Source organism: Salmo salar, chromosome ssa09 (genome assembly GCF_905237065.1).
Source record: "Salmo salar chromosome ssa09, Ssal_v3.1, whole genome shotgun sequence".
NCBI lineage: Eukaryota > Metazoa > Chordata > Actinopteri > Salmoniformes > Salmonidae > Salmo > Salmo salar.
Genome location: NC_059450.1, coordinates 67,182,658 through 67,198,653, shown reverse-complemented (window position 1 = coordinate 67,198,653; position 15,996 = coordinate 67,182,658). Strand labels below are relative to the sequence as shown.

The 15,996-nt window shown below is 46.5% G+C and overlaps 1 protein-coding gene across 3 annotated transcripts; it reads right to left on the bottom strand.

The window, feature by feature from the left end:
- Nucleotides 1-3,287: 3,287 nt before the first annotated feature.
- Nucleotides 3,288-15,076, bottom strand: LOC100286423 (FACT complex subunit SSRP1). Of its 3 annotated transcripts, none has more exons than XM_045723892.1 (19): nt 14,903-15,076; nt 14,226-14,307; nt 13,315-13,500; nt 10,528-10,633; nt 10,132-10,325; nt 9,730-9,830; nt 8,408-8,537; nt 8,135-8,238; nt 7,836-7,964; nt 7,417-7,641; nt 7,253-7,325; nt 7,132-7,137; nt 5,628-5,760; nt 5,372-5,414; nt 5,161-5,293; nt 4,840-5,007; nt 4,506-4,603; nt 3,956-4,154; nt 3,288-3,820 (listed from the first exon to the last, which is right to left on the bottom strand). In XM_045723892.1, exons 2-19 carry the CDS (start codon nt 14,277-14,279, stop codon nt 3,758-3,760), a joined length of 2,145 nt encoding a protein of 714 aa, XP_045579848.1. In that variant the 5' UTR covers nt 14,280-14,307; nt 14,903-15,076; the 3' UTR covers nt 3,288-3,757. The 3 variants fall into 3 exon arrangements, with proteins under 3 accessions (XP_045579848.1, XP_045579849.1, XP_045579850.1); XM_045723893.1 differs by lacking the exon at nt 14,903-15,076 and adding an exon at nt 14,669-14,687; XM_045723894.1 differs by lacking the exon at nt 7,132-7,137.
- Nucleotides 15,077-15,996: the final 920 nt, after the last annotated feature.

Sequence of the window (15,996 nt, the reverse complement as noted above, 5' to 3'; positions counted from 1 at the left end):
ACATTGAAAATCAATGAGCTCTTCAGTAAGGCCATTCTGATGCCAATGTTTGTCTACAGAGATTGCATGGCTGTGTGCTCGATTTTATACACCTGTCAGCAACGGGTGAGGCTGAAATAGCCGAATACACTAATTTGAAGGGGTGTTCACATACATTTGTATATATAATGTACTTGATTTGATGTGTATGAAATTGTTTGGTGAAATATGCATAAAAGGAGAGTAATTGCCCATAATTATGCACCTTTGAATAGCTATACTTCCAATTTTGATCAACATGACTTAATGACTGCAAAGAAAATGTATTGATCTACTAGTATTTCTTGAAGACAGACCAACTCGGTTGTCTGCTTGGACTCAAGAGATAAGTACGGCTGGGTTAGTCTTTTTGCAGGCCGTCGGGCTCCTTTGATTAACCTATTAGCAATTTTGACAGTATAATTGTTTTGATGAACGCATTTACGTTCTGAAAAGGCTACTACATTTTTGAAAACACAAAAACTGTGTTAGAAAGCAAGAGTGCATACTTGGGTACAAAATAAGTGTTTATGCTATCCTTATCTGCCCCTGTGTAGTGTTCCATCTAATATATACTGCTCAAAAAAATAAAGGGAACACTTAAACAACACAATGTAACTCCAAGTCAATCACACTTCTGTGAAATCAAACTGTCCAATTAGAAAGCAATACTGATTGACAATACATTTCACATGCTGTTGTGCAAATGGAATAGAAAACAGGTGGAAATTATAGGCAATTAGCAAGACACCCCCAATAAAGGAGTGGTTCTGCAGGTGGGGACCACAGACCACTTCTCAGTTCCTATGCTTCCTGGCTGATGTTTTGGTCACTTTTGAATGCTGGCGGTGCTTTCACTCTAGTGGTAGCATGAGACGGAGTCTACAACCCACACAAGTGGCTCAGGTAGTGCAGCTCATCCAGGATGGCACATCAATGCGAGCTGTGGCAAGAAGGTTTGCTGTGTCTGTCAGCGTAGTGTCCAGAGCATGGAGGCGCTACCAGGAGACAGGCCAGTACATCAGGAGACGTGGAGGAGGCCGTAGGAGGGCAACAACCCAGCAGCAGGACCGCTACCTCCGCCTTTGTGCAAGGAGGAGCAGGAGGAGCACTGCCAGAGCCCTGCAAAATGACCTCCAGCAGGCCACAAATGTGCATGAGTCTGCTCAAACGGTCAGAAACAGACTCCGTGAGGGTGGTATGAGGGCCCGACGTCCACAGGTGGGGGTTGTGCTTACAGCCCAACACCGTGCAGGACGTTTGGCATTTGCCAGAGAACACCAAGATTGGCAAATTCGCCACTAGCGCCCTGTGCTCTTCACAGATGAAAGCAGGTTCACACTGAGCACATGTGACAGAGTCTGGAGACGCCGTGGAGAACGTTCTGCTGCCTGCAACATCCTCCAGCATGACCGGTTTGGCGGTGGGTCAGTCATGGTGTGGGGTGGCATTTCTCTGGGGGGCAGCACAGCCCTCCATTTGCTCGTCAGAGGTAGCCTGACTGCCATTAGGTACCGAGATGAGATCCTCAGACACCTTGTGAGACCATATGCTGGTGCGGTTGGCCCTGGGTTCCTCCTAATGCAAGACAATGCTAGACCTCATGTGGCTGGAGTGTGTCAGTAGTTCCTGCAAGAGGAAGGCATTGATGCTATGGACTGGCCCGCCCGTTCCCCAGACCTGAATCCAATTGAGCACATCTGGGACATCATGTCTCGCTCCATCCACCAACGCCACGTTGCACCACAGACTGTCCAGGAGTTGGCGGATGCTTTAGTCCAGGTCTGGGAGGAGATCCTTCTGGAGACCATCCGCCACCTCATCAGGAGCATGCCCAGGCGTTGTAGGGAGGTCATACAGGCACGTGGAGGCCACACACACTACTGAGCCTCATTTTGACTTGTTTTAAGGACATTACATCAAAGTTGGATCAGCCTGTAGTGTGGTTTTCCACTTTAATTTTGAGTGTGACTCCAAATCCAGACCTCCATGGGTTGATAAATTGGATTTCCATTGATTATTTTTTGTGTGATTTTGTTGTCAGCACATTCAACTATGTAAAGAAAAAAGTATTTAATAAGATTATTTCATTCATTCAGATCTAGGATGTGTTATTTTAGTGTTCCCTTTTTTTTTTAGCAGTGTATATTGAACAAAAATATCAACTCAACATGCAACAATTTTACTGAGGTACAGTTCATATAACGAAATCAGTCAATTGAAATAAATTCGTTAGGCCTTTATCTATGGATTTCACATGAATTGGCAGGGCCGCAGGCATGGATGGGTATGGGATGGCATAAGTCCACCCACTGGAGAGCCAGGCCCAGCCATTCAGAATTCATTATTCACCACAAAAGGGCTTTATTACAGACAGAAAATCTCCTCAGTTTAATCAGCTGTCCTGGTGGCTGGTCTCAGACGATCCCGCAGGTGAAAAAGCCAGATGTGGAGGTCCTGGGCTGGCGTGGTTACATGTGGTCTGTAGTTGTGAAGCCTGTTGAATGTACTTACAAGTTCTCTAAAACAACGTTGTAGGTGGTTTATGGTAGATAAATTAACATTAAATTCTCTGGCAAGAGCTCTGGTGGACATTCCTGCAGTCAGCATGCCAATGGCACACTCCCTCGAAACTTGAGACATCTGTGTGCATTGTGTTGTGTGACAAAACTGCACATTTTAGTGTGGCCTTTTATTGTCCCCAGCACAAGGTGCACCTGTGTAATGCTCAATCAATCAAATGTATTTATAAAGCCCTTCTTACATCAGCTGATGTCACAAAGAGCTGTACAGAAACCCACCCTAAAACCCCAAACAGCAGTGATCATGCTGCTTAATCAGCTTCTTGATATGCCACACCTGTAAGATAAATCGATTAGTCTTGGCAAAGGAGAAATGCTCACTAACAGGGATGTAAACAAATTTGTGCAAAACATTGAGAAGTAAGCTTTTTGTGCATATGGAACATTTCTGGGATCTTTTATTTCAGCTCATGAAACATGGGACCAACACTTTACATGTATATTTTAGTTCAACTACATATTCTAGATGTGTGAGAGTTTGTGTTCTTGAGGGTCTTTTCAGGGTTTATAATATGAACAGGAGACCTGTCTCACGGGGTTAAACCGACATCTCTACTCATTAAAGATATTCATGGCCCCATTCCAGTACTCCTAAATGGCTTCCTGTCCTTTGTCCTATCGCCTGCTAAATAATTTCATTTCCTTGAGGACTTCATTTCCTCAAGCTCCCACAAACAATCACAAAGATTTTATTACAAAAGATTTATTAATTCTGTCCGAAAACAAAAGAAACAAACATGACATGGTAATTAAACAAAATTAAAATATAAAAAAAGTACAGAATTGCAGTTCTTCATTTCTCTAAACAGGTCAAAAGGACAAGCAACAACAAAAAAACTCAAGACTGATGACCCCTGCATGTCTCAGTGCTATTAAACTACAACCACCCCATGGGGCAAATAGAATAGAACCCAGTAGAATCATGGGTAATGTAGTACATAATAATTCACTTTCTAAGAATGTCTGTATGTCCCACACAGAGTACAATTTATTGGTCCATGTAACACTTAGTGTGTGTGTGTGTGTGTGTGTGTGTGTGTATGAACGTTGTATGATGTGCATATGTCTTTGTGCACCTGTCACTGTGTAAACTTGTTCAAATGTTCCCTGTTCGTTCTGATGCCCATCAGAAGCTCCAGAGGCCCCTCCCCCTCTCCTTAGTCAGAGTCCGCTTCAGAGCTGGGGGGCGTGGTCATCACTTCCTCCTCTTCCTCAGACTCCTGAGAGAGCGAGAGAAAGAGTCTTCACTATGATAATCCCGTAATTTCATTTTAATGAATGCTTTGATCATAATCTATGAAAATGGCTACACAAATAAAGCTATTCCTGTTGTTGTCATAGTGACAGTGCAGTACCTTGCTCTTGGGTTTTCCTTTGGCTTTCTTGGCCTTCTTCCGTTCACCCTCAGACGAACTCTCCTCGCTGGAGATAAACTCTCTGCTCTTAAAACTGTCGTTCCCTCCTTGCTCCTTTTCTTTCTCTCCTCCGTCAGACCTCCTCTTCTTGCCTCCTGCCTTCTTGTCCTCCTTCTTGCCTCCTGCCTTCTTGCCCTCCCTGGTGGAGAAACGGAAAAGGGACATGTATGGTCAAAGACGGGCGGACGTTTGTGCGCGTGTTAAAAGCAGGGTTACAAGTGTGTGTTTTGAGCGCTTGTAAGTGTACCTGGTCGTGTGCGTATTTGATCTTCACGGGTGTGTGTGTGTGTGTCAGAGGAGGCTGGTGGGAGGAGCGGTAGGAGGACGGACTCATTGTAACGGATGGAATCAACGGAACGGCGTAAAACAGGTGGTTTCCGTATGTTTGAAACCATTCCATAGATTCCATTCCAGTTATTACAAGGAGTCCGTCCTCCTACCGCTCCTCCCACCAGCCTCCCCTGGTGTGTGTGTGTGTGTGGTCTCGTACTTCTTGGCGGGTGTAGAGGAGCCTCCACCGTTCTCTCTGTATTCCTTCATGGCTTTCTCATAGTTCTTCTTAGCCTCCTCTGCTTTCCTGTCCCACCCCTAGCAGAGAGACCCTTTGTTATCAATCTGTTTCCCTAAACAATGGTTTAAATACAGTTAGCTAGGATGATCATTATTGTATTCAAAATGCCCATGGAGCACAGCGGAGGGCACTCAACCAACATGAGTTGAGATGCAACCACAAAACTAGACCAGGTGCAACACTCACTCACTATTAAAAACATTGTTTTATTCAAGCAGCTACTACATTTAAAAGGTAATAAGTAGTTCCTCACCTCTTTGTCGTCCTTCCCTATCTGTTTCCACATCTCTCCGGCCTTCTTGGAGATCTCCGTGATTGAGATTCCGGGGTTTTCCGACTTGATGCGCTCGCGGCTGGAGTTGAGCCACAGCATGTAGGAACTCATCGGCCTCTTGGGGGCGTTGGTGTCCTTCTGCTTCTTCTAAAATACAGAGAGGGGGGGAAGAGAGAGAAACATGAGCACACACACTATTTAGGTGCCTCCAGAGGTCAATACGAAGGTATATTTATCTCTGATACAATAAACACACATTTTACTGTTCACGACTTACTCCGCCCCCCCCTCCCCTCTCACCTCTTTGCGTGGCTTCCTCTCCTTCCTCTCCTTCACTACTTTGGCCTTCTTTGCAGGTTTCTTCTTCTTTCCCTCGTCATCGGTGCCATCGCCTCCGCTGCCGCTGTCGCTCACTGACGCGTTACTGTCATACCTGAGAGAGAGAGAGAAATACTGTTAGAGAGAGAGAGAGGAACTGAAGTGGGTAATGGATGAAGGGGTAAAAACTCACTCCTCAGCAACATCACTCTCCTCCCCAGGGTTGAAAGACTCATCTAGTAAAAAAAGAGAAAAAAAACGATCACTAACACAGCTGCTGTTAGAAATTGAAACCTCTCCCAACAGCCAAACATCCCTATGACGTTTTTAAACCCATTAACGTATGAACGAGTCCCTTTGAGATCTCTTACTAACGAGGTCCTGACTGGCAACGGGAGCTGTCACTCAGCGGTCCGGCCACCCTATTGGCTGCGGGAGTCGTCACTCACCGGTCTCTTCGTCCGAGTCGTTGCTGCCGTCTCCCTCCTCTCTGATCTTGCCCTCAGCCTTCATCCTCTCCAGGTAGGCATCGTGCTGGTCTTCATCGGAGTCACTGTACTCGTTGTTCTTACTCTTCATGCCCTGTGGGGGGGGGGAGCAGCAGAGTCAGACTACACTACCCATGATGCTCCAGCAAGGCCCTGCATCCATCTCTTCCCATGGACTGCAGGTTAAATTACAGGGGCTGTGTTCCAACACTTTACAATGGCTTCTTTTTCTTACCTCCTTACCTTTAGGACTACTCCTAGGAAAAAGTGAAACTAGGGAAGAAACTCAATTGCATTTAGTTTATTCCTCACATCCTCTCTTCGCCTCCCTCTCAAAACCCATTGTTCTCATCCAATGACTGTATATATGAATGGAAAAAGCCATCGATCACGTGACACCATTCGTTCCTATGTAAAGACTCAGTAGTGCACTGAAGCCAAACGGAGTGGGTTAAGATGGCGTCTCATAGAGACATAACATGCGCAGTTTGAGCTACTCCAGGAAGTGACGTTGCAGGCTAGCTCAGTGCTGTCCCCTCTCAGTTGAAGGCCAACCGGTGTAATGCAGTCTGCCATTAGCTACTAAAATGATCCTTATAACTACTGTGTGGGATTTAAAAAAATAATCGACTCAAGGACATACATCTGGTGTATTAGAAGTCATTTTTGGCACGATGATTGGTGATTGTTTTATTCACTATAATGGGGGATCGTGTTTTCTGCAAACAATGCCTGCAGTACAACGGTCAGCCTTGAACTCCACGGCTTCAATGAGAGGGTCATTCAGTCATTCTCCCCTGGATGAGGTCAGAGGTCACTCCCCGCTGACCTTTTAATCCAAGAGGCTTTGATGAGGCGAAGAGAGAGGACGCGAAGAATCAAGGAAACGCAATTGAGATTCTCCCTAGGTGAAAAGCTTAGAAGCTAGACCAACAGGAGGAAGTGGAGGACAGGCTCATTTGTAGTTCTTGACCATTCGGGTGACCCCAGGGTAGTCACTTTGTTACCATGGCAACTCCCACCCAGGGCAACGAAGTTGGCCGTTGACGGACAGAGCAGGCTATGTTTATATTACCAGAAAACATTATGGGTGAAAAATCAGGACTTCCTGTATCTGGTTTAGAGGACGTGTTTCGTCTTTCAGTTAACACACTGCAACACCTCAGGCAATACATTAGTCAAGACAACGCAGGCAACCAACCAAACACACACACACACTCTTTTTCACACACACACACACACACACACACTCTGACACATCTCTAGGTGTCTCAGCATAATCATAAACCGATTAGTAAATCATTTATGGCCATTCACAGCAACCAATCACCATGATTAGAATGGTAGCACCCTCCTCTTCCCCCATCCAACACACAGACACGCCCCCCTGCCCACCATGCGAGCAGTAACCACTACAAACCAAAAAACCAAGCCAACCCTCCCGAACCCCCGTAACCATACCAACCTTCTTCTTCAGGAGTACACAACAGACACACAAGAAAAGAGCGAAATCCGTCAATATTTCTTAAACGCATCTCGGAAGAGAGTTGAATGTATTTCCACCACAGTAAACATCTAAAGGTTACCTCCTTGAATCCTCTGTTCTTGATGTTGAGTTTCTTGGCGTTTACAAAGTCAAACAGCTTCCCGTACTCCTCCCTGTGACGGACGGAGAGAGGGGGGGGAAAACCTGTTCGTTAGGCAAAGAATCTACACGGTTGTGTGTCCGTTTCCAAGTCCCCCTCCATACCTCTCTATGCTGCTGAAGGTGAACTGGTTCCCCTGCTTGGTCTCCACCTCGAAGTCGAAGGAGCGCGTCGTGGTGGTTCCTCTGGCGAAATTGACACAGGAGATCTCCTCGAAGCGCAGGTGGACAGGCGGCTTATGCACGTAGATGAAACCCCTCTCCAGCGGGTAGAGCAAGCCGGACTGGGCCTTGTAGGAACATGTTATACACTGGGCCCCTGGCGTGTTCCTACAGGGGAGAGGAGGGGAGGGAGACTCAATTACGAAACGCACGACAAAGTGCTTTATGATAATATGGGTTTATAATGTAGACCTTACAAAAGAGGAACTGCTGGAAGCACAACGGGGTTTGAACTTTAGGGAGAGGAGGAACATTGGTGTGTGTTTGCGAGTGCTTCCGCAAGCGCGTGTTTTTTTTTTTACCCCTGGAAGTTTCCGGGCACGGTGATCTTCCTGTTGACCAGAGCCTTCATCACTCTGCTGACCATCTCATAGAGAGAACCTGACATGTTCTTACTGAGCTTCCCTTCATAACGCTTCTCCACCTCCTCCCTACGGAAAAAAGAGGAGGGAGAGGAGGGATGGTAGAGGGAGAAAGAAGGGAAGGGGGGGGCGCAAAGAGAGAGGGGGAGAGAAACAGAAATTGGACCACCCGACAATACGAGTTAATTGTTCCTCTCCCATGTGCTGTCGAGCTGCTGTTGTTTATTTCTCCCACTCACTCGCTCATGTTGAGGGTGAGGCGGAGCTCCTCCTCCTTAGAGAAGAGCAGGATGAGGAAGTGGTAACGGGTCTGTCCCTGCTTGATGGGCGGGTCCAGACTGATCTATAGACGGAGGGAGGGAATGGTTACGAATCGAAGAGGCTGACACGGCGTTTGACGTGAGCACGACTGCATTCACACTGTATTGTCCACGCGTTTGGTGCCGGACACAACTTAATACAGTCTACTGTCAAGCACTCACCTCAATCAAACACACACACACAACACTTACCACAAAGAACATCTGTCTCTGGTCCTTGTGTGGTAGCAGGAAGAGACGCAGCACGGTGGTGTAGGGGATCTTGTAGTCAAACGTCTTACCGTGGAGGTGGAGGAAGGCGGGGTAGATGAGGATATCATACCTGACACACAGAGAGAGAAGAAAGTCGGTGAACGAGGGCAAGAAAGAGAGGAAGACCTGTGATCATAGTAGGTGTTTGTCTTGTAGTGGTAGTGCTGAGCGACTAAGTGAAATTTTGTTTTTTGGACGGTTATTAAACAACGAATCGACCGACGTTGGTTGAATTACTTGAATTCCAAGTTTTAAAAAAAATAAATAATGTATTCCAACTCGCCGTTTCTCTAGAGAGAAATCAAATCATTCACGAGAGAAATCAATTCAAGAACTGTATGGGACTGAAGGGAGTTTAATTTTCCCTAAGCAAATATTTAAACTAGTTCGGCACAGAAATGTGGTAATTAACTACAATGGCCATAACTCACGGCACCCGTTTTTTCCAGAGAGGAAGAGGAGAAGCGAGAGGTTTCACTCTCACCAGAATCTGTCCAAAATAAGCCCAAGGCGTTTTGGACCTAAGCTTGTTGCCTTTGGGACAACGACTCCCATTGTTAGGGCGGAGACATGAGTATCTCCTCATTATATTCAGATCTCTGGACAGATACACGTTTACACCTGCTACGTTATGTTAGATATACACAGACCGTATGAGAGAGGAATGTACACAACACAATGAGGAGAGAGACAGACTGTTCAGGAAGTTCTATCTTATCTACTTTGAAGAACTAGTAGGATGACTGAAGACAGTACAGTATGGAGGAGAACATAATGTTAGATGGCCTGGCTGGCTGACTGCTCCTGGCTGACTGCTCCTGGCTGAGCAGAGAAAGAGATGAGGACGTCAAGGAATGAGAAATAATAAAGTCATCAAATAAAAACTAAGTAATAAACACAACTGAAATATTCTATTTCATAGTCATTTCACACCCAAAGTGGACTTGACCGAGACAATGGAAGTGTTTTGGCATTTGACTGTTAACTATTTTAGGTTTTGGAATTTCCATTAAAATCATTGTAATGTCCTTATTTCATAACGCATTTAAATAAAAAAACGAAAACTGTGATTATTGTGTTATAATCAAAAAGCATGAATGGCTCAGCTCTACTTGTCCGTGGTAGTTAGTACGTGGAAGGGGGAGCGTATTAAGCCAGGTGAACAATTTGCGGATCAACCTGATAAACGTAGAGTAACACTATATAAAATAATGACGGATAATACTGATGAATGCTGGTTCATGGTGCTGATGTCACAGTACCTGCCCCTGGGTGTGAGGCACTGCAGCTCTTTGAAGACACACACAGCATCTCCAGTAGCCTGTATCACATCTGCCTTAGACAGCACGTTCGCGGCAAACGCCTGACAGGAAGGAAGGAAGGAAGGAAGGAAGGAAGGAAGGAAGGAAGGAAGGAAGGAAGGAAGGAAGGAAGGAAGGAAGGAAGGAAGGAAGGGTTTAAACAGGATTAACATTAATCACTGCATCATTGATGTTGCTGTGAAAATAACTGTTTCTGAGTACAGAACAGCTGTAGTGGTAGCGCCATCTGCTGGGGTAAAGCCAGTAAGGCACCGATGACCACCATTCAACCAGTGGCAGTACAGAGTGGTTGTTAAGTTAGTTCTCTCCCTGGTACAGGTCCGGTAGTATAGCGTGGGTTACCTCCACGGGGTCTGCCCCCTCGTCTGCGGGGCCAGGGGGGACGTAGAAACGGACCTCCATGAGAGAGACCTCAGCGTCATCGTTCTGGTGGAACTCCAGCGTCACCTCGTTCTTCCCTGTGGCACACTGGGACACGCTGGCCAGGGGGATCTCAAACACAGAGCTGTCATTCACATCAAACGACAACAATGGACCTGCGGAGGGCGGGGGGGGGTTAAAGACTACAGCTCCCACAACGCACCTCAACATAGCTGGAGAAATGCTACAACGAACGCTTCAAGAGAGATCCAGAGAGATTAAAAATATGGTTACGAAAACATCCAAGAGGGAACTATATAAGGACTAGATCCTCTGCTGGTGTGACGGGCGTTTAGAGTTTTAGAGGGTGTTGTTTACCAGAGAATTTAGCAGTGCCCCAGTTCCAGCCCTTCACACACATGTCCTTCTCTGTCAGCTCCACCTTGTAGTTGGCCTTGAAGAACTCCGAGATCCTCTCATAATCCTGCAGAGGGAGATGTGTGGGGGGGAGAGAGAGGAGATGTGTGGCGGGGGGAGGAGATGTGTGGCGGGGGGGAGAGAGAGGAGATGTGTGGCGGGGGGAGAGAGAGGAGATGTGTGGCGGGGGGAGAGAGAGGAGATGTGTGGCGGGGGGAGGAGATGTGTGGCGGGGGGAGAGGAGATGTGTGGCGGGGGGGAGAGGAGATGTGTGGCGGGGGAGAGGAGATGTGTGGCGGGGGGGAGAGGGGATGTGTGGCGGGGGAGAGGAGATGTGTGGCGGGGGGGAGAGGAGATGTGTGGCGGGGGGAGAGGAGATGTGTGGCGGGGGGGAGAGGAGATGTGTGGCGGGGGGAGAGGAGATGTGTGGCGGGGGGAGAGGAGATGTGTGGCGGGGGAGAGGAGATGTGTGGCGGGGGAGAGGAGATGTGTGGCGGGGGGAGAGGAGATGTGTGGCGGGGGAGAGGAGATGTGTGGCGGGGGGAGAGGAGATGTGTGGCGGGGGGAGAGGAGATGTGTGGCGGGGGGAGAGGAGATGTGTGGCGGGGGGAGAGGAGATGTGTGGCGGGGGGAGAGGAGATGTGTGGCGGGGGGAGAGGAGATGTGTGGCGGGGGAGAGGAGATGTGTGGTGGGGGGAGAGGAGAGAGGAGATGTGTGGCGGGGGGAGAGGAGAGAGGAGATGTGTGGCGGGGGGAGAGGAGATGTGTGGCGGGGGGAGAGGAGATGTGTGGCGGGGGGAGAGGAGATGTGTGGCGGGGGGAGAGGAGATGTGTGGCGGGGGGGAAAGAGAGGAAGAGAGAACGTGAAAGAAGAAAAACTGAGTAGAAAGATGTTCTCAGTTAAATCCTTAATGCCCCACTAGTCTGAAAAACAAAAAAACACACCCCCTTTCCTCCCCCTCTCCCTTCCTCCCCCTTGATGAGGGGGCTAATTCATCAAAGCTCAATTATGGCCCCTCCTGACGCTCGGCCCCCTGGGACGCTGGAGGTGAATGTAATCCGTCCACTCCCTCCCTCTCTGCCGCTTACAATCAGCCTGTTTATTTATCCTGCAGGCCCGATTAGAGCTGGGGCACACAGACACACACACACCTCAACCACTTCCACATGTGTGTGAAGGACAGAGTGTGTGTGTGTGAGAGAGAGAGGAAAAAGAGTGTGTGGGAAAGAGAGTTTATGCACCTGGGTATCAGCTTGTCTGTTGGGTTATTAGAGTGTGTGTGTGTGTGTGTGTGTGTGTGTTGGTTGGACGGCGAAAGAGACTATACGCCAAGCTGTGTGTGTATAGAATATCAGATCAGTGTGTTGACAGCATCTGTACGTGTGTTTGTGAAGATGTATGAAGGCATTGTGTTTGTATGTGACAGGACATGTATACAGATCTAAGTGTGTTTCCATTTCAGACTATATACTGGATATAAATCTGTGTGTCTGTATAATGACTGGCCTGTAACTGTGTAAAGACAAACACATCAGTGTGTGTGTGTGTGTGTGTGTTCCTGCTGTCCTCATCAGCCCCTGTGTTAAGAGCGCCGTCTCTCATTAGAGCTTTGGCAGAGTCAGGTTGCTTACCTCACTCAAACAACCATAATAACACTCATCCCAGCCTTCCCATCCACTATCCACACAATCAATATATGCATATGCACAAAACACCAAACAGTCCCAATCCTCCACCCCATAGTTGTTCCATTCCACCACCCCTCTTCCTCGCCCCCTAACTAGGGCAGCTCACCATTTGCCCAGCGGTGTCCGGGTTAGGGTTTGGCCCGGCGAAGACCGTCATTGTAAATACGAATGTTCTTAACTGACTTGCCTAGCTAAATAAGAAAAAGAAAAAATGAATATGATGCTGCCATAGGATCTTCCCACCAGGGTGCTATGCATTAGCAGACACCATAGCAAAGTATTTTGCAACAGAAAACAAAAACAAGCACTTCTCATTGGACAAGATCGTCCCTCCCCGTGTTGGCCCCGGCTTTGTTTCCGTTTTGTGCCTAGTGAATACAACCCAGTTATGGCTAACACCGTCGAGTCCTGATCAATACAAAGCCAACTCCGTTAAAGAGCGGTGCGCTTCACAAGTAGTACCAAATTAGCAAACAGATGGCTCGTGATACGTGGACTTCACAACTCGCCAGTGCACTGCACCACTCCTAAATCCAATAAATGACCATTACTTTTTGAGAACAGACATTCAAAGCATTGAGTACGCATGGGGAGTGGGGCTGAGGTGGTGTTTAACCAGTGGAACATGATATAGAAGGTAAACGCATCAAACTGACAGGCTGGCCACTCCACTAACCTATGTTTGAATTCCTCACCAGTGACAGTGTGCAGGATAATAAACAATGACATCATTGTCTGAACCACCACAGTCAGAAGAAACCATTTTCAAATACACACTGATTAACCTCAGGAGACCAGCCTTCCTTCTCTCCCTCTCCTGCAGCACTGGTAAGGTTAGATCATACACACATACACGCGCACTCACACACATCCCCTCTTGCACTCACTCAACCGGGCACACAACCTGAGGAACAGATCAACAAATGTATCTAAAAACTCACCCGACACCTACCCACGGAACTCTCACGAAGAAACACACCACCACAGCAGACAGACAATCACAAACATTTTCAAACAAATTCTCTCAGTCGTTCACACACACACACACCACTGCCTCACCGTGTCTCTGAAGCCATCATATTTGTAGACATGTCCGGAGCTGGTGGCCAGCTTGATGCCGTGTCCCAGGCATACACGCCTCCACGTGGCCTGAGACAGCTCTGCTGCCGGGATGTTGTCCACCTTCCCCGTCTTACTGCTCTTATACACCAAGTTCTGCTTACTGAACCTCAGACGACCGTCGTTCTGCGGGGAGTCACCACTCACACATAAATACACTTAGGCTATTGTTACAGCCAAACTTGATAGTAGGTAGATGCTGAGTTTCGGTTGGTTCCCGTTTGTGGTCATTTATTTGTACATCAATTACAACACGGTTCCTTCCAGCATTAGGGAACACAATAAAAACATTAGCTGACATGGGCCTTTATAACAAGATATATATATCTATATCTATCTATATAGGCTCTCTATGGTGCGCAATGACTAACAGGACAAGAGGAACTGATGATGCACTACCCAATTAGGCGGGAGGGTGACCCCCCAAGCACCCCGCAGTTTGGGAACCACTGATTTACACTACCAGATTTTCAAAGCAAAGACTTCACTCTATGGTCCTTTAAAGCCTACCTTTGTCAAATAGTGTGTGCTATTGCTTGCAAATAAACAAATGTGACTGGGTGCCAAAATAAGAAATTAAGTCTGCTTCATGTTTTGTTTCCTTCCTTCCTGGTATCTGATACTGGTATCATGACAACCTTAATATACATGCTACCCATGTGTACTTCAATCCTGATCTAGGAGACCCACAAGGCGTGGAGACCCACAGGCATGTGTTCTACTTTCATCCTAGACAGGATTCATCTAAGTACTGGGCTACAACAAAAGCCTACACAGCATGGGGCTCTCCGGGACCTGGTTAGTTAAGACACTGATGGTAGATGGCATGATGAGGTAAACTAACTACTGACCCAGGACCCCTTGGATTCCTGGTAGATCTCGTTGAACTCAAGCGTGTCTCCCATCTCTGCCTCCACAAGAAGTGATGTTCAACTGAGTACACAGAATAAAACAATGTCAAAAAATGTGTTAGCGACGTTATTCATTTGCAGAGGAGCCCAAGTTGTAATAGCTAACTAGCTAGGTAGCAAGCTAATTCCTTTGAGAGTCAACATGTGAGTCTGTTGACATTTCATTTACTATAGAGCTAACTTAGCGTAAAGTCAAAACATGTAGTTAGGCTAGCTAGCCAATAACAACAACCATGTAAATATTTAGCTAGCCAAGTTAGCAACAAGTGACAACTCAATGCGGGTATAAAAGCTTAGTATTGAGAGAACAACAATATGCAAATTGTAGCTAGCTAGCTGCTTTCTTTGTGGCAAGAACATGCCGATACTAGCTATTTAGCTACCATAGTTTGCTGGCCATTCTTAGCGATGTGGCTAGTAAATGGATGCCAGTGTGGCTAGCATGTTAACGTTAGCTGGCTAGTGATTATGTGGCGTTTCTTCGTTAGCTATTTAACTCCAATGGGTCAATAGTAACTAGGCCAATGTTACTGGTCTCATCTGTTTGGTTTTATACACATCTACTTAGAATCCGCTACCTTTCTCCCTCAATAAAACGAACAAACGTGATGTCTTACTGTCAACGTGATGAGGAGACCTCTCTGTTTCCCGCGTGAAGCATCAGCCCACGAGCCGACGTCACCGGAAATAATCCGTACTAGTTTTGAATTCACTTCCGTTTCCTTCTAATTTCCAGAAAGTAACACTTTTTCAAAGGTGTAGGACCTACACCTACTCGTGTAGGTCTTTCGTCTGACACTCACATAAACAACTTGGCCTACAAGTAGGTGAGAATTGTTTAATACGAATGAGTTTAGCTCGGCCTACTTGTCTCCTGTTATGAAATTCAAATAAACCTCTCATAGTTGTCAGAACTGCATGCAATAACTGCTCACCCCCACTAAGGGGTGCACGCAGCAGCCTGTTGTTAAATGATGCGTGAGAGGTTCTCCAATTGAATTGCTCATTTGTGACGATGGATGGTGATGAAACTACAAGACTCCCCACCAGTCCTGTCCAATATAGCCTACTGTACTACTTTGGCACAGGAATTACGCTAATAGGTTACTGAAATCCTGTAAAAAGCTTTGTAAAATCCTGTTGCCTTGTTCCAATATCAACATACCATGACTACTACTATGAGCAGACGCACATCAATGTTTTGACAATAATTAAATATTAGTTTTGCAATTGTTAGATTTAACATATTATTCTCTCTCTCTCTGTCTCTCTCTCAATTCAATTTCAATTTAAGGGCTTTATTGGCAAGGGAAACATATGTTTACATTGCCAAAGCAAGTGAAATAGATCATAAACAAAAGATAAATTAACAATAGAAAATTAACAGTAAACATTACACTCACATTTCAAATGTCATATTATGTACCAAAGGGAAAATAAATCAACATAAATATAGGTTGTATTTACAATGGGGTTTGTTCTTTGTTCTTGGGCTCCCGAGTGGCGCAGCGGTCTAAGGCAGTGCATCTTGGTGCTAGAGGCGTCACTACAGACACCCTGGTTTGATTCCAGGCTGTATCACAACCGGCCGTGATTGGGAGTTCCATAGGGCAGTGCACAATTGGCCCAACGTAGGCCGTCATTGTAAATAAGAATTTGTTCTTAACTGACTTGCCTACTTAAATAAAAGTACAATTTAAATAAAATCACT

Excerpts from the sequence above, each read along its gene's own strand:
- LOC100286423 (XM_045723892.1), bottom strand. The coding sequence starts at position 14,279 with ATGGGAGACACGCTTGAGTTCAACGAGATCTACCAGGAATCCAAGGGG. Across the intron at positions 8,538-9,729 it reads TGCCTCACACCCAGGGGCAG|GTATGATATCCTCATCTACC; the intron begins GTACTGTGACAT and ends TCTGTGTGTCAG. Across the intron at positions 4,155-4,505 it reads TCCTCTACACCCGCCAAGAA|GGAGGGCAAGAAGGCAGGAG; the intron begins GTACGAGACCAC and ends TTTCTCCACCAG.